Source organism: Limanda limanda, chromosome 13 (genome assembly GCF_963576545.1).
Source record: "Limanda limanda chromosome 13, fLimLim1.1, whole genome shotgun sequence".
Lineage (NCBI taxonomy): Eukaryota > Metazoa > Chordata > Actinopteri > Pleuronectiformes > Pleuronectidae > Limanda > Limanda limanda.
The window spans coordinates 14,644,485-14,672,383 of NC_083648.1; the positions used below are offsets into that span (position 1 = coordinate 14,644,485).

General features: G+C 42.0%; 1 protein-coding gene across 1 annotated transcript; it reads left to right on the forward strand.

Annotated features, from left to right (window-relative positions):
* Positions 1-650: 650 nt before the first annotated feature.
* yeats2 (YEATS domain containing 2) lies at positions 651-27,544 on the forward strand. Its single transcript, XM_061084732.1, has 28 exons — positions 651-1,314; positions 1,411-1,508; positions 1,681-1,773; positions 2,110-2,343; positions 2,919-3,037; positions 3,996-4,157; positions 5,350-5,461; positions 6,021-6,065; positions 6,150-6,318; positions 7,050-7,286; positions 8,076-8,243; positions 9,152-9,243; positions 9,984-10,169; positions 13,319-13,547; positions 13,988-14,146; positions 15,250-15,374; positions 16,192-16,338; positions 17,093-17,281; positions 18,593-19,001; positions 19,107-19,241; positions 22,415-22,565; positions 22,810-22,886; positions 22,981-23,060; positions 23,894-24,098; positions 24,663-24,898; positions 24,997-25,071; positions 25,258-25,331; positions 25,927-27,544. Exons 1-28 carry the CDS (start codon positions 1,215-1,217, stop codon positions 26,033-26,035), a joined length of 4,215 nt encoding a protein of 1,404 aa, XP_060940715.1. The 5' UTR covers positions 651-1,214; the 3' UTR covers positions 26,036-27,544.
* Positions 27,545-27,899: the final 355 nt, after the last annotated feature.

A 27,899-nucleotide genomic window follows, 5' to 3' on the forward strand; every position in this document is an offset into this window, starting at 1 on the left:
ATCTATTGATAGGTACTGGATCAACTAAACATAACTAAACATTTGGTTTCTGGCACCAAGTGTCTCCCTCTGACTTCAGAGGCTCTAATTAAATATCTTATCAGCGTATCTACATCTTTGTTTCACATTTATAATGGGCTTACGGTGGCCTCAAAAGTGTTTTGTGGACTCGAGCACTTTCACCCACCCCTCCGTCAGCATAGTAGATCATGATTGAATTTTCTTTTTTGGGTGAACTTTCCCTTTAACTCTCTTAACTGTGAAATATTTATTTTGTCTGTGCAATAGAGTGGCTCCTGTACAATACATTCACTGTACATATGTTTTTACACTGTTTAAACGAGTTTTTATTCCATTCATATTTTTCTATATTATTTTCTTTACACTTAAGTATTATTATCCTTACACTTAAGTCAGTCACAAGTGTAATGGCAATTCCTTTCCTTCCAGTATTGCATGTTACTAATTCTTACTTACTGATGCCTATTTTTGACTCTTTCTGCTGTTATATTGCAAATTTCCCCATCGTGGGACTAATAAAGGATTATTTTATCTCATTTTATCTTACCTTATCTTACCACAGGCTTTGCAGAACAGCGACCCCTGGTGGCCGGTTGTCTGAACTGCACCGTTAGCTCTCCACTACTTAGCCTACCTGTGCACCTCGACACTTTAGCCATTAAGCAAACACGAGTGTGTGAGGTGACGGCGGCTCCACGCACAGGGACATGCTCTCACTGAATTAAAACACACGCCTCGGGGAGAAGCGTGGCTCCAGTGCACAGGACAGCCCCGTAAGTCTGCGTCTCACACGGATTCACACGGGCTCTACGAGCGGGTGCTAACGCTAGCTTACCGTTAGCACAACACGGCTAGCGGCTAGCTGTACTGAGTGTCGCCGGCTGCAGGCACGACTAGCACGGCTCTCACCGGGAGATACAGCGCGGTAGCGAAACAGTTCACATGCTCAGTTAGCTTAGCTTAGCCCGGGCTTGTTGTTTCTCTAACAGTAATGGGAGAGTGGTCATATACATGCTATATTTTATGTGGTCTGCTAACTCATATTAGCACAACTGGCTAGCTGGTCAGCGCTAACCTGACAGCTTCCAATGCTAGCCAGCTAACTCTATGCTAAGTGGACTGATAACTGGCCCTAGGGAGCAGTGGTTTAAAAGGCTGAGCTTTGCCGTTTCACGTTCGTTTCACAGGCAGCCATGTCAGGCGTGAAAAGGAAGATAGAAGGCAACGACCCCGACTATGAGGACGTCTCCCTGGTCCAGAGCAGCAAGAGAAACAAAGCGGCTGAACACGATGGTGAGTCCCTGCTCTGATTGAGCCAGTGCACCTGATTTACATGTCGTGTTAGCCAACAACTAACAGTACAAACATGTGTTTTCATACTTGGAACAGCCCGAGAAGCAGCGGTGCAGAAGATCGAGACCATCATCAGAGAGCAGTTCTCTCTGGAGATGAAGAGCAAAGAGCACGAGATAGATGTGATCAGTCAGGTACCTGGAGGACACAGTCAAAGTGTCTTTTCCTCTTCTCATTTACTACACACACTATGTGACTACAGTACACCAGTACTGTGTTGATGCAGGGTATAGAGAAATGTCATAATTTATATTTTTGCTATGATATACAGAGTGTTTTGGCTCATTGTGTTTCATTGTTTTGCAGCGACTCAATGAAGCCAGGAGGATGATGGACAAGTTAAGGGCATGCATAGTTGCTAATTACTATGCCAACGCTGGGATAACAAAGCTCCCAGAGGTAAATCTCCATATCCAGGGGTTCAATATTGTTTTTGATGATTGAAAAAGCTGCCCAGTCCTACAAGCATTTAGTGTTTACAGGTGCTTGTAGATGATGGTTATAATAACGAAGATGACATGCCACCGTAAGCCTATTATATAACTGAAACAATTGTTATATACATGATTATCATAGTTTGATGATTGATTCAGTGGAAGTCTTTTGCAGGTGCAATTAATGTGGCACAACTGTGACTACAAATTTCTTTGCTTATAAGCTTGCACAGATGCGGCCACAGTAACTCTACTACTAATCTGCTTGACCCAGTACATGCCTGTGTCCTCTGTGTCCCAGCATGCGTCTAAGAGTGACTCTGCAGTGCTGAACCATCCGGCCATCCGCCGCTTCCTGGAGTCCCCATCCCGGTCCTCCTCCCCTCTCAACCAGGGCTCCGAGACGCCCTCTCTGGCCCACTCAGAGTCCGAGTCCCTCTCACAGCAAGGAGAGGGATCCGAGAGGGATGTGGAGGGAGCGTGGAAAGAGGAAAGCAGCAGGCACGAGCGCAGACCCGGGCGTAATACAGGCAAAGTAAGTTCAGTTGCTTCCTACTGGTTTTAATAGACAACATCACATCTTCCCAATCCTGGCCACTCTCCATTGACTCCCTGTTTAGAATTTACATTAGAATTAAACTGATCCCTTTTAAATTCTGCATTTGTGTGGCCCGAAGCTACTTCATATGAGCCATGTTGCAGCCATAGATCCGCCTGTGGGGACTTTTCTCTGTTCCAAAGTCAAGGCTCAAGTCTATAGGTGGCCGTGCTTTTGCCATCAGGACCCCTCCGCTTGGGAACGACCTGCCTGAGGAGATGATGCTTGCAGATTCACTGACTTCTTCTAAATCACTTCTTAAAATATGTTTTTATAGACCTGCCATCATGTGATGTTGTCTTTTTATCTTTTTAATGGTTTATTGCTTTTATGTAATGTCGCCTTATTCACAGGATGCTGCCTTCTTATTGCTATATTAAAAGGATTATTGTATTATTATTATAGATTACATTGTTGTTGGTTAGTTGGTGACTGTCGAGGGTGTCGGCATTCATCTTGCATCTTTTTTTATCTCTCAACATGTCTACTGTGCTCTCCATTATTTGCCGCAGGACACTTTTGGTGTGCCGTCAACTGTTGGAGCAGATCAGAGGGTGATCTACCACACGACCGGAGACGAGGCCTCTAGACTGTATGCAAAGAAGACCATTGTAGTGGGGAATGTGTCCAAGTATGTAATCGATTTTACTCACTCTGTCATTTCTGTAGCCGGTTGTAACACAGGTCTTTTATATTAAGAGGTCCGGAGCCATACAATTGAAAGTTTTCTGATAAATTTGGCTCCGGACAAATATGATCACTATAAGCAGTTTCCACTCTACTAGAATTTTGTTGAGAGGTGGAGGTGGCACGAAATGTGACGGAGGCGACAGCCTAGCAATTCTCTATGCAGGGAAAAGGGATACTATTATTTGTTAAAGTAGAGAGATGAAAGGTGGCTTGTCTCAACATTTTGTAAGGGAATATAAAGATGAGGGTTTTAAGTAGAAATGATGAATTAGTTATTGACTTATTGAAGTAGTTTTAAGTTATGTAGATAGGTTCTTGAGAGGAGCTGTCGTTAATCTGAGATGCAACTTCCAGGATCTGTGTCCTTAGATGAACCGTACTATAGATTAGTGGTTTCATGATTCTACGTTTAAGCAGGTATATCGCTCCCTCAATAGATTTCTACTTGTTAATGACATCATTTTGAACTCAGTCTGTAAGTTGAATTTTCAAGCGTGTGTCCTTAAAAAGAAGAGCTGAGCCAACATCATCATTCTATTACAAGCCTAGGCTTGATGAAGATGGAAAATGCCGTTTTACCCAGTTCATTTCTCCCTGGGCATAGATTTATGCACGTAACTGCATTCAGTTTAGTGTAATATAAAGCACGTTTTATAGTATTTTTGCCTTTGACCCTTAGAACTCTGTTCGCCAATCTTTACTATGTTAACTAGGACCGTTTTGTTCCTTTATGAACTTGCTTCCCCTCCTGCCAATCTTCTGTCTTTTAGTTATTTGAATTGTGTTAATCTCCTGGATTTTAACCATCTTAAACAACCAAATACCTTTGCGTTAGGTGTTTAATAGGTCTAGTTCTTTACCCCCTCTGGCTGTTTTTCCTTTTTTTCCATTACCCTCAGATACATTCCCCCCGACAAACGCGAGGAGAATGACCAGTCGACTCATAAGTGGATGGTGTACGTCAGAGGCTCCAGGAGGGAACCCAGCATAGACCACTTTGTAAAGAAAGTCTGGTTCTTCTTGCACCCCAGCTACAAACCTAATGACCTCGTGGAAGTCAGGTTTGTGCCTGCCTCTATGTTTTTCCTGTATGTCTAACAAAGACAAAGAATGTGTAATTACTCCTCAGCCCTGCACGCATCTTCTCCTATAGGCAGCACTCCTTACTTGTGGTAAATATTAGCGCTTGGTTGCTGTTTTATGTGGTAACCTCAGGCAACCTCAGAAGTTACACACCAACTTGTTCCAGTAAGTGCAATCTTGACATTGTTTTGTTGCCTTTGCGCGCTTTTTTTCTAACCTTATGTTATAATTGTATATGCGTAGTTTGCCCCACCTCTTTCCACACACGCTTGCCAAAATGATAAAAATAGTTGTGGATAATGTCTGAATGCTTAAGAGACTCTTCATCAGATGATGTTTATATCAACGTTGAGGTTAGAAAACACACTCACTATTAAACTGACTATTATGAAAACCTTTTAGTAAACAGTGCCCCCTTGTGGATAGTTGATGATTCAGCTCATCCAGCCATGTCTCATCTCAATCAATTATAGCTGAATATTTAGTGCCGGTGGGTAGTGCTTATGCAGATTGGGCACACACACCATTAGATGGAGTCTGTGGACAAACCAGATTATACACACAGTGCTGTCTTTTGCAAAAAACTTGGGTTTTTAAGGCGTTCGCCGTTTGAAGTTCTTTGGTTAAAATGTGTAGTTTGTATCCTCCAAGGATTAAAGTTTGCCCATGGCTTATGAATAAATACTCTTTCATCAGTCAGCTGCAGCCTCCTGGCTGTTTCAGCTGACAGTGCGTTCATTTTGCTGTAGAAGCAGATCATAAGCTCCCCCCCGATTGACTCAAGTTTTCATTCCCAGTGAACCCCACACAGGCTCAGTGCTCTGTGACGACTTCACGTAGCCTGAATGGGAATGTAGATGAAATGATGAATGAAAGCAAGTTAAACAATACACAGGCCTCATGTATAGAGCAAACTTGATTAGAAAAATAATATGCAACTCTGTAAACATGCCCTTCTAACTACGTGCAGTCAGATAAGTTTCTGTTCCGTGGGGATGAAAGCTTCAAAGGGGGAGAAGATGAGAGACTTTCAAGTCATTGATTTTTAGGAGTGAGTTGGATTCGAGGTTGGGCTCTTAGTTTTCTTTTGCACTGATTGTAATTCATTCTCTATAGATCCAGTTCATCTAGATTTGTCCTTACATTGAACTTTTGAATGTGTCTTTTCAGTGAGCCTCCCTTTCATTTAACACGTCGTGGCTGGGGTGAGTTTCCTGTGCGGATCCAGATCCACTTCAACGACCCTCGCAACAAACGCATCGACATCATCCATCAGCTAAAGGTCAGACTAACATATACAGATTAACTCAGTTTAGTATTGTCATTCTAATGTTTTTATGATATCCTTTATAACATGAGGCTGAATATAAAGCAACAAAGGGTATATTTTAAATAGGGCTGGGCAAGTTAACTCGTTTTAATCGAGTTAACTCAAGTGATGAGTTAACTCGATTGCTTATCCGCCAATTATTTACTTTTTTCCTGTTCTGCAGCAGTCAGCAACAGACTTTCACAAAATAAAAGCCTGACGTTCACAATAAAACAATAAATAATCAAACCTGAGTGAATGCGAGATAAAATAATTAATCGAGTTAACTCATCACTTGAGTTAACTTGAGTTAACTCGAGTTAACTCCATTGAAACGAGTTAGCTTGCCCAGCCCTAATTTTAAAGCAAAATATTACTTCTAGTTAAAAAACGTGTAGATTATTAAATCGCATGGGATCTTATGGTAATTGTCAAGAGTTTTATTATTATGTCATAGTGATTAAATCTAGCATATCCACTTTATGGATTTAAGTTAAAGTTTTTTATTTCACCCTTTTTTCTTGGCCTACAGCTGGACAGAACATATACGGGGCTGCAGACACTGGGGGCAGAAACTGTAAGTTAATAAAAGTTCATTATGTTTCCTGCGATGACTTGTCCTCACATCTCTTTCTCTGACGATGAGCTATATTCGTTCCAGGTGGTGGATGTGGAGCTTCTCAGGAACTCCCTTGGGCAGGACTACATCCCTCAGCCTGCTTCATCCAAGGTGATACACAGAGCGGCCAGCCCCACGTCCACCTCCTCCCTGACCCAAAGTCACGGACGCCCCAGTTCGCCCGTGTCACATGATCCCATCATAGACAAAGGTACATCGGTAGAAACATTTAACCTTTTTTTAACATGATCATGAACAAGTAAATTCACATGTTAGCAATTAACGGTAGTCTTTGCAATTTTTTATTATTAATATCTGTTTGTATGTATCTTTCACGTGCATGAGGATCCAAAGGCACACACACAAACATACAGGCAGCATAATACAGCCCTGCAGTGCTCTGACTCTATACCTGGCAAAAAACATTGCACCAACAAAGGCAGTATTAACAATGATTGCTGGTCGTAAAGTATTCTTTATTATATATTAATTGGAAAATCAGCAGGGTTCTCACTTGTTTTCATTTGTGTATTATCTCCATATGATTGTAATGCATGTTAGCCTATTTGTTACTTTTCTTACTGAGGCTTCTTATTCATACATGCTACCGTAATATGTCAGGGGCTCTCTGAAGGCAGGTAAATGGAAAGTATGTTTGAAAAATTTAACTAAGAATAATTTATTGAAAAGGTGGTTTGTATTAATGTGGAATTAGTATGAGCTGTAAGGTAGTGACACGAGTTTGCTTATCACAGACTGTGTCAGTTCGATCCCGTCTGCTGTGGCTCAATTACTTTACCTGAACCAGATTTGAACCGGATTCAATGGTTCCACTTAATTCAAGAATTAGAATTCAAAAGATACTACATCTGTAACTTTCTCGTTTTTTAAATGAGGTTTAAAGAGAGTAAAACTAAAATATACTTTCCCATTTCTTCCAAGGTTTCATTAAAACAGAGATGGGGAGACATGCTCACAGCTCAGCACATGCAGCCGGTGAGCGCACCCCGACCCGACCAAAAGCCAGTGACAGGATCACCCTGGGTTCCCATAGCAACTCCGCCTTCCAGCCTATCACGGCAAGCTGTAAGATTGTCCCTCAAGGACAGCCGCCCAGTCCTGCTGAGTCTCCTGGGAAATCGTTCCAACCAATCACCATGAGCTGCAAAATAGTTTCAGGTAACTGTCTCCATCCAGGTACCATTTCACAGTGGCTCCACATGATGTCCCATCACTTTGCATATCACCTTTGTCTTAAATTAGAAGTTGGATTTTGTCACTTAAATATGGAAAAAAGAAGAAATACTTGCTTGATGTTAAACTTTGTTAGATTTAATATTGACACCAACTCAACTGCTTGTATTTAAGATCCCTAGTATTGATGCTCATTCTTTACTCTGTCAAATTGTTTAAAATGTGCGGTAAAAAAAAGAACAGGACTTCTCACGAGCACCTCCAAGGTCACATTAACTGTTGGCAAAAACTATGGAAATGGTTTCGTCCCCCTGTGACAAACTAAGAATGGAACACATTTTTCTCCAAAATGAGGTCTTCAGATTTGCCAAATGGATGGTCAAATTTTATACAAAATGCCAAGTAATCTGTTCAACAGAGTATATTGAATATATGCACATACATATGTTTAACATTTTCATACCGAATTCAGTGCAGGTGTACAAAGTTTAGGAACCCCAAATAAACCCATATTAGATTTGATTCAGCATTAGTGTCCATTAGAGTCCGGGACTGAATATTGTGCATCATTCTTTTGGGCTTCTATCAAAACATTTGATATTTGTGTCATGTTAAAGCTAAAATCATAAATATTCACTCAACTCTCATACATTGCTTTATTTTGCAAAAACAAACACCCGAATCACTTAAGTACTTTTTTCCTGTGTACATTTGTTTTTAACACCCTTGAAGATAATTATTGATCTAATAGCATGTGCTCTTCCTCCTCCGCAGGATCTCCCATCTCCACCCCAAGCCACTCCCCACTGCCGCGCACACCCACCACCTCCACCCCTGTCCACAGCAAGCAGAACTCTTCGTCGGTTCTCAACAACCCTTATATCATTGTTGACAAGCCAGGCCAGGTGATCGGCATGGCTTCCTCATCCTCCACCTCCACAGGTACACATCTCCTACTCTTTGTCAAAGTGCAGCTTGAAATCTGAAGTGGACCTGAAGCAAATTTGAAAAATCTGTGTCTGAGCCACCCACATTGAAATGAAAAAAATGGCTGTGAAGAATGTGCGTTATAACTGAACAGATGATTTCAAATACCCTCCATACTCCTTCCTTACTCTTTTTCCTCAATTTTTTTAGTTTTTGTTTCTTGTCCTCTCTTACCCTCTTATCTATGTCTTTGTGCTCCCCCCTTCTATTTTTTTCCTCTGTCTCGCTCTCTTCCTCACCGTTTCTCTTTTGTCCCCTTTTTGCAAGCATAAAAAATGACGGCTGATGAACCAGCTGGGTGGTTGCTGGATGCAAGGTTACCATGGTGACTGAGCTGCTGAGTTTCATGGCCAGATTAGGTGGATGAAACCACACTCGCATCAAGTTTTGTGCTGTTTAATTATCTGCAAAGATGATAGTTCACTATCAAGCAAATGTCATGTGTGTGTCACCACATCATGGAGCGGAGTCATCTCACATCACCAAGGCTGCTGCATTTACTTCCTCAATTCGTCAATATTCCACTCTTTTCCTTACAACGCCCACTCAGCCACTCCCACTCGTCCTCCACAAATCCACAGCTCGACCTGATCTGGCAGCAGGGCAGGAGTGCGAATAAGTACTCTATTTATCAAGCTGGATGAGGTTGATGTGGGTGTTGAGGCTGATTCACCAATCCTGGGATAAAAGAAATTTAAATGGTGTATTTAAGGAGCGGAACTATAGTAGTGCTCACCTTCAACACCCACAGAAACCATCATCTCGCACCACAGTGGCCTTGATCCTTTTGGTAAGAATGGCAGGATCTGAAATGAGTAATCATCAGTTCAACTCTATGTGTTTGTGTGTATATTACTTCACAGGAAGCCCCTCGGCTAAACAATCTGCTGCTCAAGGCACTCGTTCTCCAGCCCCTAAAGTTCACACAGGCACCTTCCTCTCCTCAGGGGTGAAGGTGAGTTGATAATGTTAGTGGTTTAACATGAATCCTTCTGAGCTAAAACTTTGTAACTGATATGTCCTCTTCCCACTTTGAGGATAGTCTATCCCTGTAGTATCTGTATCTTTAACAAAGCAGCGTGGTATAAATAGTAGGCCAGGGTGCTATCTTCAGCATATGTGAGTGCCTTGGCAAGCTGTTTAAATGGGACATCACTCTGAAGATGGGAGGATGTGCAGGAAGCTTTGCAGAGACAATTGCACAGTTCTGTTTCAGTCGGTGTCAATACCCTGCTGTAAAATCCTCCCACTCCCACACATCATCACATCATCCCATTGCCATCTTCAAAGAGCAACATATGATTTCTTTGAAAACTTATTTGATATAATAGTGACACTCTGATCCACTCAGACTCAACAGTCTGTAAGCTGCTGGTTTCTTCTGTAGTTCTAAGGACCAGGGCAGATGGGGACAGATGGGGAACATTAAACATCTCCTTGATGAATAAATTATGTTGCTGATTTTCAAAAAATCTCTTCCCGCTACTTACTGTCTGTATCCTGTTGGAAAAAAATAAGGGGATGTTAATTTGCAGTCTTTTTTTTTCAATTATATTAATAATGAATTTCTCTTTTTTTTATTATTATTATAAATTACTGATTGATGCCAAATAATTATTTACAACCTTTTGAGGTTACAAAACACAGGAGCCTTCATGTTGCAATCCTCTCCATGTGCACTCACTTCTTGTGCAGGTTATTATCAAGCAAGAGCCCGGGGAAGTTTCAACACAGCAGCAGCAAATGGTTTCCACAGTAACCAGCCAGCAGCAACCTGCTGCTACAGCAGCTCACCAGTTTGTCGCAGTGAAGGGAGGTCACATGATCTCAATGTCAACCCAGAAACAGACAGGAGGGGCCACAGGGGCCACATCTAGCAAGGTCAGTGTCATGCCAAAAAGCATTCCAATCGTTTGTATGTTACAGTTTTTTCCTATCGTTTTCGGTCATGTACCCATACTATGGTCACTTTTCCCTATCACTTAACACAGTGGGCTTTAGAGACACACACCTCTGCATATCTGTTAACCTTTGGTGCAAAATGCACTACAACAACCACACCACAAACAATGCTGCCATAACTTAACACATGTTTCCTCTCAGAACACTATGACCTAAAAAACACTAACATCTTGAAGCATTGCCAATTGCATGTATAAAATGTTGCTGTGTCCTCCAGTTTGGCATAGATTTCCTGTAGTGTTGCATTGAAAAAAAGAGAAAAAACACAGACAAACACTTCTTTGGACTACAGTAATAAAGTTTGTAATATTACAGTATGACAATCCAAGCCAATTATCTGCTGACAGTGTTCATATGTCGGTTTACCTCCCACAAAAGATGTCACAATTGAGTGTGGTAAATGTACTGTAATTGTAAATACAGTAAGTGTTTTATGAGAAACTGAGAATAACAATTTTCAGTTTTTGTAATGCAAATTACATACAGTAAGTACGTAATATATGATCCAGAAACAAATCACAAACACAACAGTTTTTTTCACTGTGCTTTACTTTTTGGAGATTTTGTCACAGTGCAAGTGTTACACAAAACAGAAAATACATTACAAAGTCAAAAAATGTGTTCTAACAAAAAATGCAATGCACAAAACCTGCACGTACTGTATATTACAGTAGCCCAACAGTGGCGCAGAATTGGGCTAATCCCTCTTATCCTCCGCATTTGGCCACAAATTTTCATCTACGTTGCAACGTATGGTTTCTCTTGCCATACAACGTGGATAAAATCTTTTGGAATGCCTTATCCAGGCCTGGATATCTTCTGGGGCTATGTCCATACACCCAGCAGCCATTGCCTGTAATAGGGACATCTGGTCCTGAGGGCGGTGGTCATAGACCTTCCATCTCCACGCCGAAAAGAATTCCTCGATGGGGTTGAGGAAAGGAGAGTAAGGCGGAAGGAAAAGTGACATCATCCTAGGATGCGCCGCAAACCACCCTGTGACTTGCCGGGAGTGGTGAAAGGCCACATTGTCCCAAACAATTACATACGTTGGTAGATTCTGCCTGTCTACCTCTCTTGCTGTGAGCCTTTCGTAAAGCTCATCTATGAAGGCAATTAGGCGTTCGCTGTTGTATGGGCCTATGCCGGCCTTCTGCAGCTGCAGTCCATCGTTCGAAATTGCTGCGCACATGCTGATGTTCGCACCCCTCTGGCCTGGAACATCTATCGTGGCCCTTTTCCCAATCAGGTTCCTTCCACGGCGACGTGTTTTTGCCAGGTTGAAGCCAGCCTCATCCACAAAGATGAACGCATGTTCATTCTCACTGGCTTCAAGTTCCATGGCTCTCTTCAGGAAATTAGAGAATACACAAGATACCATAAGACAAAAATGGCATAGCTTACAGTTTTGTGCAAAATCACAATCAACATGACAGTGTGTCCTGTGTTCAGTCTTACCTGGACGTATTGGTACCGGAGTTCCTTTATCCGCTCAGAGTTCCTCTCGAAGGGGACAGTGTAAAGCTGCTTCATTCGAATTTGGTGCTTTTTCAGCACTCTGGCGATGGTCGTGGTGCCAACATTCTCAATGTTGGCAAATACACCAATGTCTGCGATGATGTTTGCACAAATTTCTCTTAGCCTTATACTATTGTTAGCAATAACCATTTGCACTATTGCATTTTCTTGTGGCAAAGTGAATTTTCTTCCCCTTCCACCTGAGTGGGGCAACCGTTGGGTCCTACAATAGTGAGTCAGACACAAATGCACTGATACCTCAGGAGAGTTTTGGAGACTTCTCACATCACATTACTACTGCTACAAACACATCAGTCAGAATGCTGTAAATACTGTATAGTACCTGTTAGTTTGTGTGAAAACCCTCACGATTGATGCCACCGTTGATCTTGGCAAGTTCGGCTGAACCCTCAGACCAGCTTCCCTCATGGACAGACCATGATTGATTACATGGTCGATGACAGTTGCTCTGATTTCATCAGATACAACTGTCCTTGCTGCTGCTGCTCCTCTCCCTCTCCCTCTTCCTCTACCTCTCCCTCTTCCTCTACCTCTTCCTCTTCCTCTACCTCTTCCTCTACCTCTTCCTCTTCCTCTTCCTCTTCCTCCTACTCCACCTTCACCTCCACCTCCTCCTCTTCCTCTACCTCTTCCTCCTACTCCACCTCCACCTTCACCTTCACCTCCACCTCTTCCTCTTCCTCCTACTCCACCTTCACCTCCACCTTCACCTCCACCTTCACCTCCACCTTTTCCTCTTCCTCTGCCTCTTCCTCTGCCTCTGCCTCTTGCTCTTGCTCTTGTTGCATCCATTTTCCTATACCAACTACGTAAAGAAGTCCAAAGCAAATGCCAAAGAAGGCCCTTTTTCAACAAGGCACAAATTACATGTAAAACACCTGAGTAGGTCTTTAGCTGAGTAGGTCATTAGCTGAAATGACCACCAGGTGTTTTGCATTGCAAAACTTATCCTGTGTTTTGTACAGATCATTGTATGTAGTGTTGCTTTTACATAAAAAAAGTAATTACATGCCAATTCACCAAGAACTATGGTGCACAGGGGAAAAAAAATCTAAATTACTGTAAAATAAAATAAATAAACTATAAACTAAATATTTTTTCTTATTCAAACATGTAACTTCATTTGTCTTTCCAAATGCAGCATCTTTCCATCTACAGTGATCTAAATTACTGATAAGTTAGGTTTTGAACAGAAAGTTCACTGTTTTGAACAGAGTATCTAAACATTGGTAAAATATGCTGTAGTTCCACAGCGTTTTGCCGGTAGTGAACATTGACTGGGGCAGGTATCCATGAAATTTGGAAGAAGGCGTCATTGCCAGCATTTGTATCTTAGCATAGGGGCAAGTAACCACAGTTTGGTTCACATGGTCTACTGGTATGCTCACTGTGTGAAGTGTTTAGGGAATGTGAACATGGTTTAGGTAAATTGCCTAAAACGATAGGAAAAAACTGTAACAGTGATATACATGTGTTATCAATAGTCACCTTCACTCACCAGGTAACTTTGGCACACTCCTTATTTCTAGATGTTAGGTATTCCTGTTACCTCAACACTTCAGTCCGCAGTCAAACAAGTGGCTATCAGCAGTGGACAGATTCTGGTCGCCAAGGGCAACCCCTCTGTCTCCAAGGTGATGGGTGGGAAGCAGGTTTTGGCTCAGGGTGTCGCTAAAGCCATTGTAAGTGGAGCCAGTGGCATCTCTGGTCAGCAGGCTGCTGCCAAGGCGGCTGGAGGTTCAGGAGGCAAGAGCGGAGGTCAGAGTTCACACCCAGACAACATGTATGATGTACAGGTCATGCTACGGCCGCACAATTGATTTTGAATGATCCGCACAATATGAAACACACTGTTTTTTCGATAATTTATTTTAATGTTTTGACAATATAACAAAGAACAAACATTAAATACATACAAACATACAAAATACATAAGTACCCAGACAATGTCCTTGTCCCCAAAGCTAGACCTCCCTTCCAGCATACAGACAAGAGAAATCAGAACAACAAAACAATAAAAAAAACACATGGGTAGAAAACTTCCATAACATCAGTTGTTGTGTAAGATTAGAGTCTGCACAGCACATGGATTGATAAAACATGGCAGCAGTATCCATGAACATGCATTTTATTCTGTTATTATAGTCTTTTGATGAGGAAATGTCTTGACTTTTATTTCTGTCTTTATACATCCACAGTAATGGCTACTCTTCAGCTGCCAGCTAACAACTTGGCCAATCTGGCCAATTTGCCTCCAGGCACCAAACTCTACTTGACCACCAACAGTAAGAACCCGTCAGGAAAGGGAAAGCTGCTCCTCATTCCGCAGGGAGCTATCCTCCGAGCCTCCAGTGCCAGTGAGTTATGCACCAGTATAAATCCTTTAAGATGCAGACGTTTGGAAAGAACTTTGTTGTCAGATATTAGTCATTCAGAAACCTCCCTCCTTCATTCTGTTTTTAGTTCACAAACTTGACGAGCTGTAAGAAATGTAGGGTTTTAAAACTGGTGACAGAGTTTCTCTCACTGCAGATATTTCCCTCCTTATAACATAATGCTCCACACTGTATTTGTGGCCGCAATACACATAACATGAACGTGCAGAGCATTTGTTAAAGGTTTAGGTTTGGTCGTGTTGGAAACTTGAAGAAACTGATATACGTCATCAGACATGCAATAGAGAGATAGGTTAAAACTTTCTAGTGAGGCAACATCGAGTTTAAAGGAGGATATTCAAGATACAACCCAGATATAAAGTTCTTAAAATTATACATTCTCCACTTTAAAAATGTAATTTCTAAAAAAAATAATTTGATTGCAGAGTGAGAGTGGGGGTTTTTGTTCAGCTTCTAATTTCTTGCTTTATATCATTTCTAAGCAGGAATCTAATATCCTACAAAACCCAAGGAAATGAACTAGATTGGATTCAATTGATTAATGAGCTTGATGGTGTCAGTGACTCAGTATCCACGGCCTCTAAAACAAAAGTCTTGGCCCCCTGTAATTTTCCTCCGGCTCCGTAGATCACACACATCTGTATTAAAGCCCTTGTTGCTCTCGACTCATCCTAAAGTTTTTGAAAAGAAAGAAACCCACTTCTGAAGTGACCCTACAGTTTGAAACAGTCTGGTGACAGTTACAGATTTTGACTACCGCACTACCTTCTGGACAGTGACTCACTTGTAGTCATCTGTTTCATTCTGCAGAGTATTTAATGTGTAATGCTTGGAGCTAGAATCACTCAGTGAGATTAAAGAGATTTAGCAGCATCTGAAATAAAGATCCAAACCAACATTACTCTGCCTCCCCCTGCTTTGGAATCATTTATCATGAATATGCTTTTACCTATTTGATTTTTCTCACATTAATAAATAGAAGATGATCTGTATTATTGGATAAACAGCGACAGATTTGTTTATGAGATTAGAGACTGACGTGTTTCTGACTGTGTGTAATTTAGGTCAGCAGTCGCAGAGCAGCTCGTCTGCAGGCGCTGGGGGATCTCAGACCTCCTCCTCTTCCTCTTCGAGCAGTCTGCCTTCCAACCTCTCCTACACGTCCTACATCCTCAAACAGACCCCACAGGTGGGTGGAAATCCATTAATGCTATAATAGAAAACTTACTCTGGTATAAAAGTTTTGTCTCTGATGTCTTTTTTACTTTTGCTTTATAGAACATTGTTATTTATTTGCCAACATAAAGATGCTTTACACACCATGCATTTAAATCAACTCAGTCATGAAAAGGTGTATTTACAGTTTGCCACTGCTGTTTATTTTCCTTCGCTATTCTCAGTATTCTTGTATTGTAGTTGGGAGGTTGATCCTGGTGTGTTTTTAATTAGAAACATTCATTACAGCATCATTGATCCTGTAGTCAGCTTTATGGACCGATTGTGCATATGTGCCAACAGCATAAAATCAGCTTGTCTGCAGAGAGGTTTCCAAACAACTTTAAAATGTTTCTGGGCTGTGTTTCATGTTAATGATCTATATTCAAGGTTAATTTCAGTGCTGTCTATCAGTCATTTATTTTGTACATCTCCCTAAACAGCTTAAGTGTGCATACAATACACACACACACACACACTAATGAATTGATTTAAAGGGAGGCTAATGCATTTTATATAAGATATTGCATATAAAGGATGAAACAGCTGAAGCAGTAGAATTGTTTCATGCTTAGAATAGGAACATACCTAATCCACCACATAGTGTGACATGAGTTGCGTTATAATCCTACCTTTTAAGATTATTTTGTTTGAAAGAGAATGGTTTCTGCTTTTGTATATGTGTTTTTTAAATGTGGAATGGATTATCTAGCTGAATTTAGACATGACAATTCCACTGACGTTATTGGATTACTACGTCATCCTTATCACTGTTTATCCATTTTTTCAAGGGCACATTTCTGGTGGGTCAACCGGCGCAGGGTTCAGGGAAGCAGGGTGTTTCCAGCTCTGCCGGTCACGCAGCATCATCTCCAGCGACTGTTACCCAGCAGGCCATCCGGGTAACAGCTGGACAGAAGGCAGCCATTCTGGCTCAGGTCAGTATTCACACAGTTAAGAGCTACAAGCAGTATCTGATGCTAACTGACAACATCATGGGGTACTTATCACTAAGGATCGAGCTTCAAGATTTTTGCACTTGAATTCCAGCTTTGGTGTTTGCCAGCACTTTAGTCCCAACTGAGCTGCCCTGGCTCTTCAGTTTTTGCTTCTCACTGAAATATCTTTTTAACCTCTAACCTCATTCTTACTTACTGCTGCACATCGTTTTTTTTAAACCAATGCAGTATGTGACCAAAATATGCTTATAACGTGACATTTGTATTTATTGTTTATTCTTGTTGTTTGGTTGTATCAGGGTTGATGAACCAAACAGATGGTTGGAAGCTTTTCCACTTTTTTGTGTTTTTTGGCACTTAAATTTAGATATTAACTGGTTTATTTTTAAACTAACTGAAGAGCTATTGCAAACTGCAGTTTCCTGTGAATGTATGGGTCGTTGAAACTGTGAAGGGCTTGTCCAGTAGCAGCTGGTGTTGGCTTTACTCACCCAAGTGCTGCTTGGCTGGAGGTCAAGTCCCCTCATGTAGTTTTATTCTGTCTCACTTTATATAACAGCACAGTAGCCGTTTTCATTTTTAACCATCTTGCTCTGCAGGCTGTTTGCAGAGTTCATATAGCCACAGTCAGTTTAATACAATTAGTCTTGTAATTGTGTCATAATGTAGATTAATGTTACGCTTTCATAAGTTGAAAGAAAGTGTCACAATGAGTTTTGTTTGTGACCGACAGGTGGTTGGCAGCTCCCAGGGCGCACAGGTGAAGTTGTCAGACGGCTCAGTTAAGACTGTAACAGCAGCGGCAGCGGGTCATTTGTCCAAACCGGGGACGACCACATTGAGGATGACAGGCGGAGTCATCACTGCTGCTAGCTCCACCCCCAGCTCTGTCGGCGCTGCAGCAGCGGGCAGCCAACAACAGGCTAGTTTCACAGTCCTCATATTTGTATGTTTTATTCTGCCTGACAGCTGGTCTCTTTTAAATGTAATGTCAAAAAAAACTGCAGTTACATTCAAATCTACGTGAAGCATTCTGTCATGCCTACATACTAGATTCATTAACTTGTCCATGTGGTTTAATATATAATATAGGAAATATGGCCTTACATATTTTTTAATTGCCAAAACAATTGTTTTGATTGTTTTGGAGGAAAATTTAAGTACATAGCTTTTGTGTTGTGGATTTATGTGTAAAAAGCAGGAGGTTTCTTTTGTATGAGGAATTATACCAGTTGAGCTCATTTTTTTTTTTCTTTGTACAATTGAGGTTAAAGCTGTAGTGATGCAGCATTTGCCACTGCAGTATGAATACATGTAAAACTGGATTGATTCAGTGTGGCTGCAGTGGCAATGTCATCAGTGTATTTGTCAGAGAGAGCAGAGTGTGAAGAGCCCAATGCTGTTCATCAGCACCGGTCTGGGGGATTACAGCTTCAGTCAGTGGCCTCATTAACTTGAGAAATAGAAACTTCCTGCAGGCTCAAACGTAAAAACAAACATGTTTACAGTATGTAACAAACTGAGAAAACAAATGAATGCTCTATCAATATTGATAATTGTAACAATAAATGTCTTATTTCTTATAAGTTCAAGCCTATTTATTTTTGAGTGAGGGTGTGGTTTTAAACTCTTCTCTATGAACATTTTTACAAATTTTAGGTAGTTTACTTGCTCTGCATTCAAGCCATCTATCGATATATATGTATCGGAACCCCAGTTGATACAAACAGTAAAGATGTGCTCTCTGTGAGAGAACACTGACTCTTTTGTCTTTGCAAATTCCATAAAACTAGTGACCTGGTCAAAACAGCTCACTGTCCCAGTTGGAAAACAAATGTGGACACAGCAGAGAAAAGACAGTAAACACCAACTCAAAAGTTCAAACACAGACTATTTATTTTTCCAGCACTCTTTTCCTTTATATTCACTGAAATCCAGCTTTATACGGATCTTATTATTCACAATCACTATTGTGCAACTACAAAGAAAGTAAATTGTTTAGCCTTTAAACATTTTTTTCCACACCCTGCCTTAAAGTATTTAAAATGTACAAATGAAAGTTGATACCCAAACAAATACGAACATTTTTGAATGAAAGATTGTTATGTGACCCTTGCTATGTATAAACACTGAACACACACAGTAGTGACCCAGTTTGTCTTTTCAGACACCGAGCGACTGTTTCTGTTTACTTCCTGGTTAACAGCTTTGTGTTCCTGTAATCTGCACGCAGGCTGCCGAAGGTGGGAAGTCTGCGCCTCAGCACCACTCGCTCCTGGTGGCAGCCAACCAAGCAGCAGTAATCAGTGCAGCTAAGAGCGCCAGTGCTGCTGCTGCTGCTGCAGCCGCCGCCGCTGCTGCTGCCGCTGGTGGTGGCAGCCTGTCAAAGACAGCCGTGGCCACTTTGGTCAAGGGTGCTGGCAACTCTGCCACAATGACAAAGAGTGCAGCTGGTTCAACTGGAGCTGTGGTAACAGTTGCCAAAGGCCCTGCTACATTGCCGGTCATCGGCATGTCCAAGGGTGCAGGAGTGGGGACTGTGGTGGGCGTGCCGAAGAGCAGCAGCACGTCATTGGTCACGGCAACCTCATTAGTCAGTGGGATGGCAGCCGGAGGAGGGAAGACTGGTACAACTCTCTCAGGTAGATGCAGAGAAACCTCACACTGCATCAGTCATCTGGTTCAAATGTACAAGTTTGATAATATTAACTGAGGAATTGCTCTGCATTTTGAACAATTTTGTCCAGGTATGCTGAAGATCCATTCTGGAGGTTCCAGCTCTCAGCAAACGGTTTTAACCATCCCCGCCAACCAGCTCAAACAGCTGGGGGTTGGCACTGGGTCTGGAGGGATGCAGACCATACTCATGCCTGTTGGGAAAGGTAGGTATCTGCAAACTACCAATTAAAGACAACATGTGAGGATTGCATATCCAAATACTGGATTCACAACTTCAAAATGACCACATCTAATAGCAGCTTAAGGTAAATATCAGTGGGGTTTCGATATAACATGAAGCTTCATTGGTATTGATTGTTTTGTCAGTTTGCCACATCTTTTACAGCAAGTGTTGAGATAAAGCATGTTGCTCTTCTAAATTACTTTAGAATTGAAAGGAGCATTTGCAAACAGTAACTTTATTCAGTTCATCTTTCTGAGGAGGAGTTTTTCGATCCATACGGCGACATCGAGTTTGAGAGAGCCTCTGTACGACCCATCTTCTTCCCTTCTCATTTTTCACTTCACCTTTAAGCCTGTTTGTCTAATGGCCCATCGATCCATCCTGAGTGTGCGTTTTCTTCTCTGTGTAGTCGTGTCTAAAGGCACAGTCTCAGCTACTCCCTCCTCCGCTTCTTCCTCCTCCTCTTCCAACAACCCTGGAGCAGCTGGAGCTGGAGCCTCCCCATGTCCTGCCATCCAGGCCTGCCCCTCCCTTGCTCTGCCCCTGGCACAAGGTGAGAGGGGTCAATCCCCTCCCCTTCTTTATTCCCAACCAATTTCTCTTTGTTTGGATTGGGTTTCATTGGAATAGCGTTCATACCAGTGGTAGCACAGATTTAGTTACTGATACCAAATTTTACGAGTTTATTTTATTGAGTGCAACATTATATAATTTACCAACATACGTTCAGACAGTCTTTCCCATTAACGATCTAGACTGTGGCTGCCCACCATATACTTATGTTTCCCGCCACAATTTAATAATGAACGCAAAATACTTTTACTCTTCTCATAATAATGTAAGTTAGTGTTTTGCTCCGTTGATTCCTTGTAAAACTGTCTACCTGCACTAGCACCATGAACTGAATCAGCTCTGTTGGAAACACTGGTAAAGATTAGATTCAATTGCATCAGTGTTCAATATAAATAAACAGCAGAACTTAAGAACACAATTATGCACAAAAATATTGTCATTTCTCATTGATGTGATGACAGATAATAAGTAAGTAAAGAGGAATCTGCTGCAGTGTTTGTATTCAGTGCTTGGTGCTTTAGATTATTTTGCTCTTTGATGGAGGTTCTAAGGCAGGGGTCTCAAACTCAAATTACCTGGGGGCCGCTGGAGGCAGTATCTGGGTGAGGCTGGGCCGCATCAGGTATTCCACAAAAAAAAAAACTTTGCTAAAAAAATCCAAACTTCTCTAATGTCATTACTAACAGTTATTTAACTTCAATGGGTTCTTCTGAACATGAATAGAATATTGAAGAACACGACCAGTTCTTGTAAACATGGTTTCTCTTGCCTACTTCTTGCTGCCAGAGACCTGGCAGCGCTTCCTCTCACATAGCTGAGCCACATTTGGCTTGAGGGAGGAAGCAGTTGAGACCCTCAGTATGGCTTGAAGATGATCATCAGTAAGCCTGGACCTGTACCTGGACTTATTGAAGTTCAAGGTGGAGAAGAGCTTTTCACACAAATATGTGCTCCAAAAAAGGCACATGGTCCGCTTGAACATTCGGGAAAGCTCAAGGAAGCTGGGGTTCAATTCTCACAAAAATTGCCCCAGCTTGTCTTCCTTTCCACTCACCTCCCTGAACTTGGCTTTGAGGTCAGAGTTGCACTGCAGGCCAATGAGCTCCATTTGAAGCACAGGAGGGGCATCTTGCACATCAAAGGAGAAGGGATCCGCAAAATTTTTGTAAAAGTCGCTCTGTGCGTCTTGAAGTCTGCAAATCTATGATCAAATTCCTCCTGTAGCCTCACATTTTTCTATACATTTTTGTGCTTACTTTGTGCCGGCGTGTTGGCTTGCCTGCGTTCTGGGACTTATTTGAGCAGATCCGGTACCTCTCGTATCGAAAAAAATATGAACATTAAAAAAAGTTTTTTAAGAAATGATTAAAATAAAATATAACAATATAATGTAATCACTAGAAAATTACGGAGCCCCTGTTGACATCGGTGGATGAATTACTAATTTGTGGCCACGCAATAACAAGATAATCTAATAAATTATATATAAAGCTTTCTTTACAACAGCATCACAATTCCATAAAATAATAACAAATGCAGACTTCTAAGATGAACCAAAATAACTAGCACATCGTCATGTACAGTCTGTGGCTCGGTGCGTAAATGTCACCACCAGAGGATGAGGGAATTTAAATCATTAAAATTCATCCACACATATCAGGTGTAAATAATAATGTAAAACAGCCCAGACTGTAAAATGTAGATATTAGCTCAATGACGTGTTATAAACTGCTGCGGTTTAGAATAATCTGTCTGCGTAAAGAAGCTCCCAAAACCTCACAGCGCAGCGTGTGCGTAAAGGAGCCGTGGTGTCCCTTGAATTTGCCTTCAATTTAACAAATTGTGTGTGTGTGTGTGTGTGTGTGTGTATGTGTGTGTGTTCCGTTCCGCTGGACACAGAAGTCGCCTTTGCTCAAGACGCCACTTTATTAATCACTGACATAAAGACTGATACCGTCACTGCAGTATAGCCTAAATAAGTCCCACTGCATTGTAAGTGGCATGTGTGTGCTGTTTTAAGCGGCGTTTTATGTGCGTTCCGGGACCTGTGCTCGTCGTACCTGCGCTGTGATATGTACTTAGCGTTCCGGCACCTTGTGATTTATAAATGAAGCACTGGATACATCATGACCTGCGCGAAAGAGGGCAGAAAACTATGAATTTCACCCTCCTGCACCGCACATCCAAAGCCACTCTTTTCTCTCCCGGCTCTCTCTCTCACTCACTCTCACACGTATACACACACACGACCCCGCCCCCCATGTCACTCACTTGCATGCTGCGTTCACTGGTCAGGCACACAGTAGGAAACCAGAACATCATAACATTGTCCCACACAGCAGCTAACAGCGGAGCTGCTACAATGTTTGTGCGGGCCGCACTAACATTAAACTTTCATATTAAGGTGGGGGCCACAAAATATCGTCCCGCGGGCCGCGAGTTTGAGACCCCTGTTCTAAGGTGTATTTCCCGTCTACGCACATTCTTCTCATCACTGTCTTTTCTCTATTCATGTCAGTCTCAGTTTTTGAGTTTAATGAAATCAACTTTTATCTCCCTCTCTCTCTGCTGCTGCTACAGTGAAGACAGAGCCAGGTGCCAGCACAGCTGTCACAGTGGGTCCATCTCCGCCGGTGACTGCCCCTGTCCCCACATCTGTTCATGTTGCCTCTGCAGCCACCACCGTCAAGCAGGAACAAGGGGCGGATAACTCATCGCACGACCTCATCAAGTAAGCAGGAGAAGGGGTCACGATGCCACATTCGTAAACAGTCTATGATTAATTCCTAGATGGACGGATTTACATTTTCTTTGGAGAAAAGCTACAAAACCAGAAACACATTTTTTCCACTGACAAAGCCATCACTGAACATTTGTTTTACTACTTTAGTGTTATCATCCATTTTTTTACTCTTTCAACTGATTTCTCAGTGAAAATTAGTGGTACCCTCTGACCCCTGTGATTTCCTTCTCAGCACTGAGCACATGGAGACCATGATGCAGCTGCTGACAGCTGTGGTGAAGAAGTTCCCTCTGATTGTGGCAGAAAAGAGTAAGTGAGCTTGCCTTCTGTCTGTTGTAAACAACTCCACGTATAAAAACCGACTGAGAGCTAATATACTTGTTTTGTTTGTTTGTTTGTTTAGCTGAAGACTCCCATCCATTCTGCGCCTCTTCAACAGAGCAGTATTATTCCTGGAATATCGGCAAACGCAGAGCATCAGAGGTTACTTTATTTTCTCTGCTTGTTTGTCTTTTGAAATGAAGGTTACAATTCAAACTCAGTGCTGCACAGCCTCAGTTTGTGAAGGTCCTCTCAGTTGAAATGTGCATTCATTGTGAAAATATTCTTGCTGAGAAACAGAGAAATAGTCAAAATACTTTAATACACATTAAAGCATTACTGTTCATTACACATCTTTGCTGTCGTTTGAAAAGACAAAGCTTTATCTTAAACACGTGTAACGGCTCAGTAGACGAGTGATTCTTCTCAGTAAAGGTTGAAGCCTGTTATTATCTCAGAGTGACAGCACCCACTTCCAATTTCCTACGCTCCAGATTCCAGGAGGAGAGTGCCTATAATGTCAGTAATAATTTGCAGTGTTTGCACTTTAGTTGTCTGTGTAATCTGTCTCGGTGCTCAGTCCTGACTCTGCGAGATTTCTGTTTGCCTTGCGTCTTCCTGTCTTATCAGGTCAGATGTGTGTCCCGGGTTTTTAGCTCCTCTCATCTCCTCCTAATGGGTTCGTCTGGAGCTCATAAACACCAGCCCGTGTACTAGCTGTCTGTTCTCTTTTCTCACAACTATAAATGGTTCTCAGACAAACCCAGAAATATCATGGATATTTATATCTACCGGTCGCTAATTTACATGAGGGGAGAGGGGACTCAAAGCTCATCATTAAACAGTGCGATCACAGGGGAAGAAAGGCTGCAAGGCACTGTATGCACACCAAGTCTCACCAGCCACAACATATTCATCTGTGTCACTTTGCAGATTTCAGGGCTTTTAGGCCGAATATAGGTTTGCTCAATATCGTCTGGCATGTTTTGCTGTAGCTTCAGCGAGCAGTGGCAGTGAAGCGGGTTGTCCAGGACGTGTTGGACCGCTCGCCGCGCCTGCAGGCCCTTACTCCGCCGAAGACCAGAGAGGTGGTGCAGTGGTGCCGGCAGAGGGGTTACACGCCACCTGACCCCGAGCCCCAACGCAAGAATGATGACGAATCCATCGAGGACATCCTCACGCAGATAGATAATGAGCCTGGTGAGTGTGTGTTTGTTCTTGAGAAAAGCCTCTGAAGAAGGATTATTTACTTTTGCCCATTTTTTTGCGATTTCACTGTTGACTCCTCTGCTTCCAGCTGCTCAAAGTGGATCAATATTTCCTCTTCAGCTTGGCATGTGTAGGCGTAGTGCTTCTGCAGTTACCAGTCAGTCCAGCAATGTGTTTGCAGTCCAGTTGGGTGTGAGGGCGGCCAGTGTGCAGCCTCAGTGTTTTTGTTCAGCTGTGTTGTATTAACAGGGAGTTCTTATTCATTTTGTCTGTGAGAGTCGAAGCTGCACAGCTCAGTGAGTCACCCACTTGCCCGAGCGAGACAATATGATAATCTGTTTGTTTTCTCCTCGTCTTTCCTCTCACAAATATTTTGATTTATAATTGTCAGAGTATTGAATCGATAAAATTAGTCAATATTTTGAACAAAAAGCATGGTTTTTCATCTTTGCTGTAAACAAACAGCCAAACAAGAAGAATCTACTATCCGACTGAAGTACTGAAGCACTTGATGTTTCGGTGCCGTGTTAAATCCCCATGTGGATGTGTCCGCAGAGTGCCCGTCGACCCTAAGTAGCTGCGACGAGCTGGTGTCGCGGCTGGAGCAGATGCAAGCTCTGCTGAAGACTGAACCCGAGGAGGCAGACGACGAGATAGTCGACATCGTCACCATGGTTCCACCCTGCCAGAAACTAAAGGTCAAAGAAGAGGAGCAAGAAGCAGACGCAGAGCCCAAGTTCTTCCTTGGCCCCTGCGTGTCCGCCCAGTTTGTCAGTGATGCAGCTCAGCAGGTAGGTTGACCAGTGTGGGGGTTTTATTTTTAATAGAAATACATGCTGCACCATTCTGTTCAGTTTAATGTGATGACTCTTGTGTGTGTGTCTCTCAGATCGGAGTAAACTTCCAGCCGATCGAGGTGGAGAAGAACGTGTTCGCTCCGTTAGTCGAAACCATGATTCTGAAGGTCGGTCCCTTTTCAGTTTTGCAAAAGGAAATAAAAAGTCGTCCAATTACTGTAGCTCATCATAATCTTGACATACCCTTGACTTGATTGATGAATATGAGATGTACACGTACACAGTGTGTGTATCAGACAGTGGGTTTCTTTGTGAGTAATAATGAAAATGTGTTTGTGCTGACTACACTGCAGGCGACAGAACAGTTTGCCAGTGACGTCCTGAGAGAAGCTCTGGCTGGAGCCTCCGCCAAATCCCCTCCGAACAGGTCTGGTGTTTTCTATCACTAACATGCAACCTGCACAGTGCTCCATCTTTCACTCTATACGTTTAGCCGTATCTCAGGCTCATCTAAACTACCAGTTACTACTACTACTCTACTTATCAACAAGTGATCAGTAAATTGTATTAAATGAATAGATACTATTATTGATCCAAAGAATTTACAGCAACTTAAATTGTTTCATTATTGCCGGAATAAGGTTTTACTACTAATGTATAGATAAGATACTAATATATCATTGTAGTATTTGGGCTGAGGTGGGGGAGGGTGCGGTAGAAACTGGAGATGGACAAGTTATTTTTGAATGGGTTTTTCTGACAGTAATGGACATAAAGAATAATCCAATGTCCTTGTTGTTAACAATGTGTCTCTGTATACATGCCAATATGTCACATAACAGTTTGTTAGACATTAACCAAATCTGCTCTGATTGAATTGATTCAGAGCTTAAGATCCAAGAAAACTAATTATTCAGATGATCACTGATATCTGCACACGTCTGAAACATCTTTCCTCTGTGTTGAGCTTTTCTTTCAATCCTAATCAAGGTCCACTGTTTTTCCATTCTTTTTATTTCCAGGGCTCCCAGAGAGATCACAGCCATGAACATCCACCAAGCGGTCAGTAGCATCCCCACCTGTGACTTCCTCACCAGCACACACATGGGTTACCTGTCTAAGGACAACTGACTGACACTGACTGGTCACTGACGCCGGCACAGATGTGAGGACTGCTTACGACAGAGCGGCTCGACACGTTGATCTCACAGCTCCACTGTGAATATTCACACCTGGATGTGGTCCTGTTGCCTCAGGTTGTGCTGTAATAACTAACGTAGTTTATTCCTTAACTTGATCAGAGAAGGGCTCAGTTTGCTTCTCACAGAGGCAGAATAACCAACGTCTCAAATACTGCGGGTATACTGTAACGTTTCAGTCCCAATGTGTGGAGGGAAGCAGCCTTCTGGGAATCATGTCATTTGATTTTGAGGCTGAAGGGCTCTTGCTTACCTCAAAGCAGGATTATTTTTAATGCTGAGTTGTTTCCTGCCAGTCATTGGGGAAATGAAGCCTGAGTGACGTACAGGGCTGAATAACAGCATCAGACAGCTGTCCCCGCCTTCATTCTTCATCCGGCTGTCATGGCCCCTGGACTGGGAACAAGATTCATTTTACCAGCAGACGTGAACCACAGATTTACAGCGAGTTGGAAACACTAATGAACACCTGAGTGTCGGCTCTCTCTGTCACTCTGATAGTAATGTCTGGAGTGTGGCAAAGCAAACGGAGAGATCCTTCCAAAAAGGGCCATTACCATGGCAACCATTTATCCATCGAACATCTTTCAGTGTTACCTGGCTGAGGTACATACACACACATGAGGAAGACAACCATGCAGGAAGTGACTGTTCTCTGAGGGAGAAGAAATTCACGTTTCACATTTCTAAAACCTAGTTCTCATGTCAGGTTATATTCTAATGAACAAATCATTATGAATTCAACACACCAGTATTTATCTTCTGTTTACCATGAACCAGCTTTCATAGTCTGTTGACGTGCTTTTAAGTGTTAAACAACCACGATACGTTTGTCATGTAATGTGCACACTGTATGTCTTCAAATCTTCTTTTATTTTTGTATCTAATATCAGCACCTGCAATCAGCAATGCCCTAACTGTGTGTGTGCGCGAGCGTGCGTGTTCTAGTTATTACTCATGTTGTGGGGACCAAAATCTGTTTACACAGTCACACTATGGGGATTTGTCTTTCTGGACAAAAGGAAAATATCCATAAAATCAATCATTGAATTTTAAGATGAAGACATGTTTTAATGTTAGAGTAAGGTCTGGTTCAGGTTAAGCAAGTTCTAGTTCTAGTTAAGGTTACAGTAGGTCTCCACGAAATGAGTTGAAGTCAATGTAATGTCCTCTGAAGTAGTGGAAACCTGTGTGTATGTCTGTGTGTGTGTGAGAATTAATGAATATGACAGTACTTGAGGCTCGTGTGTGTTTTGTTGGCTGATATTCTGCTGGTAATTCTGTTTAATGTGGAGCTTTTGCATTTTGTTAATGTGTTTGGGCCGAGTGGTTGAGATGCCTTTTAAACCACATTAGTGTAGAAAATAATCCAAACACTGTATTTTCATGTTGCAAACCAAAAAACATAATCAATATTCTTGTAATAAACGGAGAAAAACTACTGTTGAAAAACAATTATTTATCCAACTTACCTTGTGTTGAACCTGTCATTTTCAATGAATTGAAGAAGCTCTTATGTTAGAGCTGATAAAAACATCTACTTTTACGTGACCTGTGGAATAACAGCAGCTAAATGTAATCACCACTCTCTTGGTACACTACTGATGCCGCCCAGAACTGTGTGATGCTGTAAAAACCCAGCTGTGATAGAAAGTGCTAAGAATCTAATATTCTTTTATTGTCATTTCACTTACATCATACATTTACTCCTTCTCTGAAACAATAGATTTCCAAAATGAGAAACGGTACAGTACTTTCTGAAAAGAGTCAACTAACTGAATACTGAGGAAATAACT

Coding starts and splice junctions, on each gene's coding strand:
- yeats2 (XM_061084732.1), top strand. CDS start 1,215: ATGTCAGGCGTGAAAAGGAAGATAGAAGGCAACGACCCCGACTATGAG. Junction 2,344..2,918: donor CCGGGCGTAATACAGGCAAA/GTAAGTTCAGTT, acceptor TATTTGCCGCAG/GACACTTTTGGTGTGCCGTC. Junction 7,287..8,075: donor GAGCTGCAAAATAGTTTCAG/GTAACTGTCTCC, acceptor CCTCCTCCGCAG/GATCTCCCATCTCCACCCCA.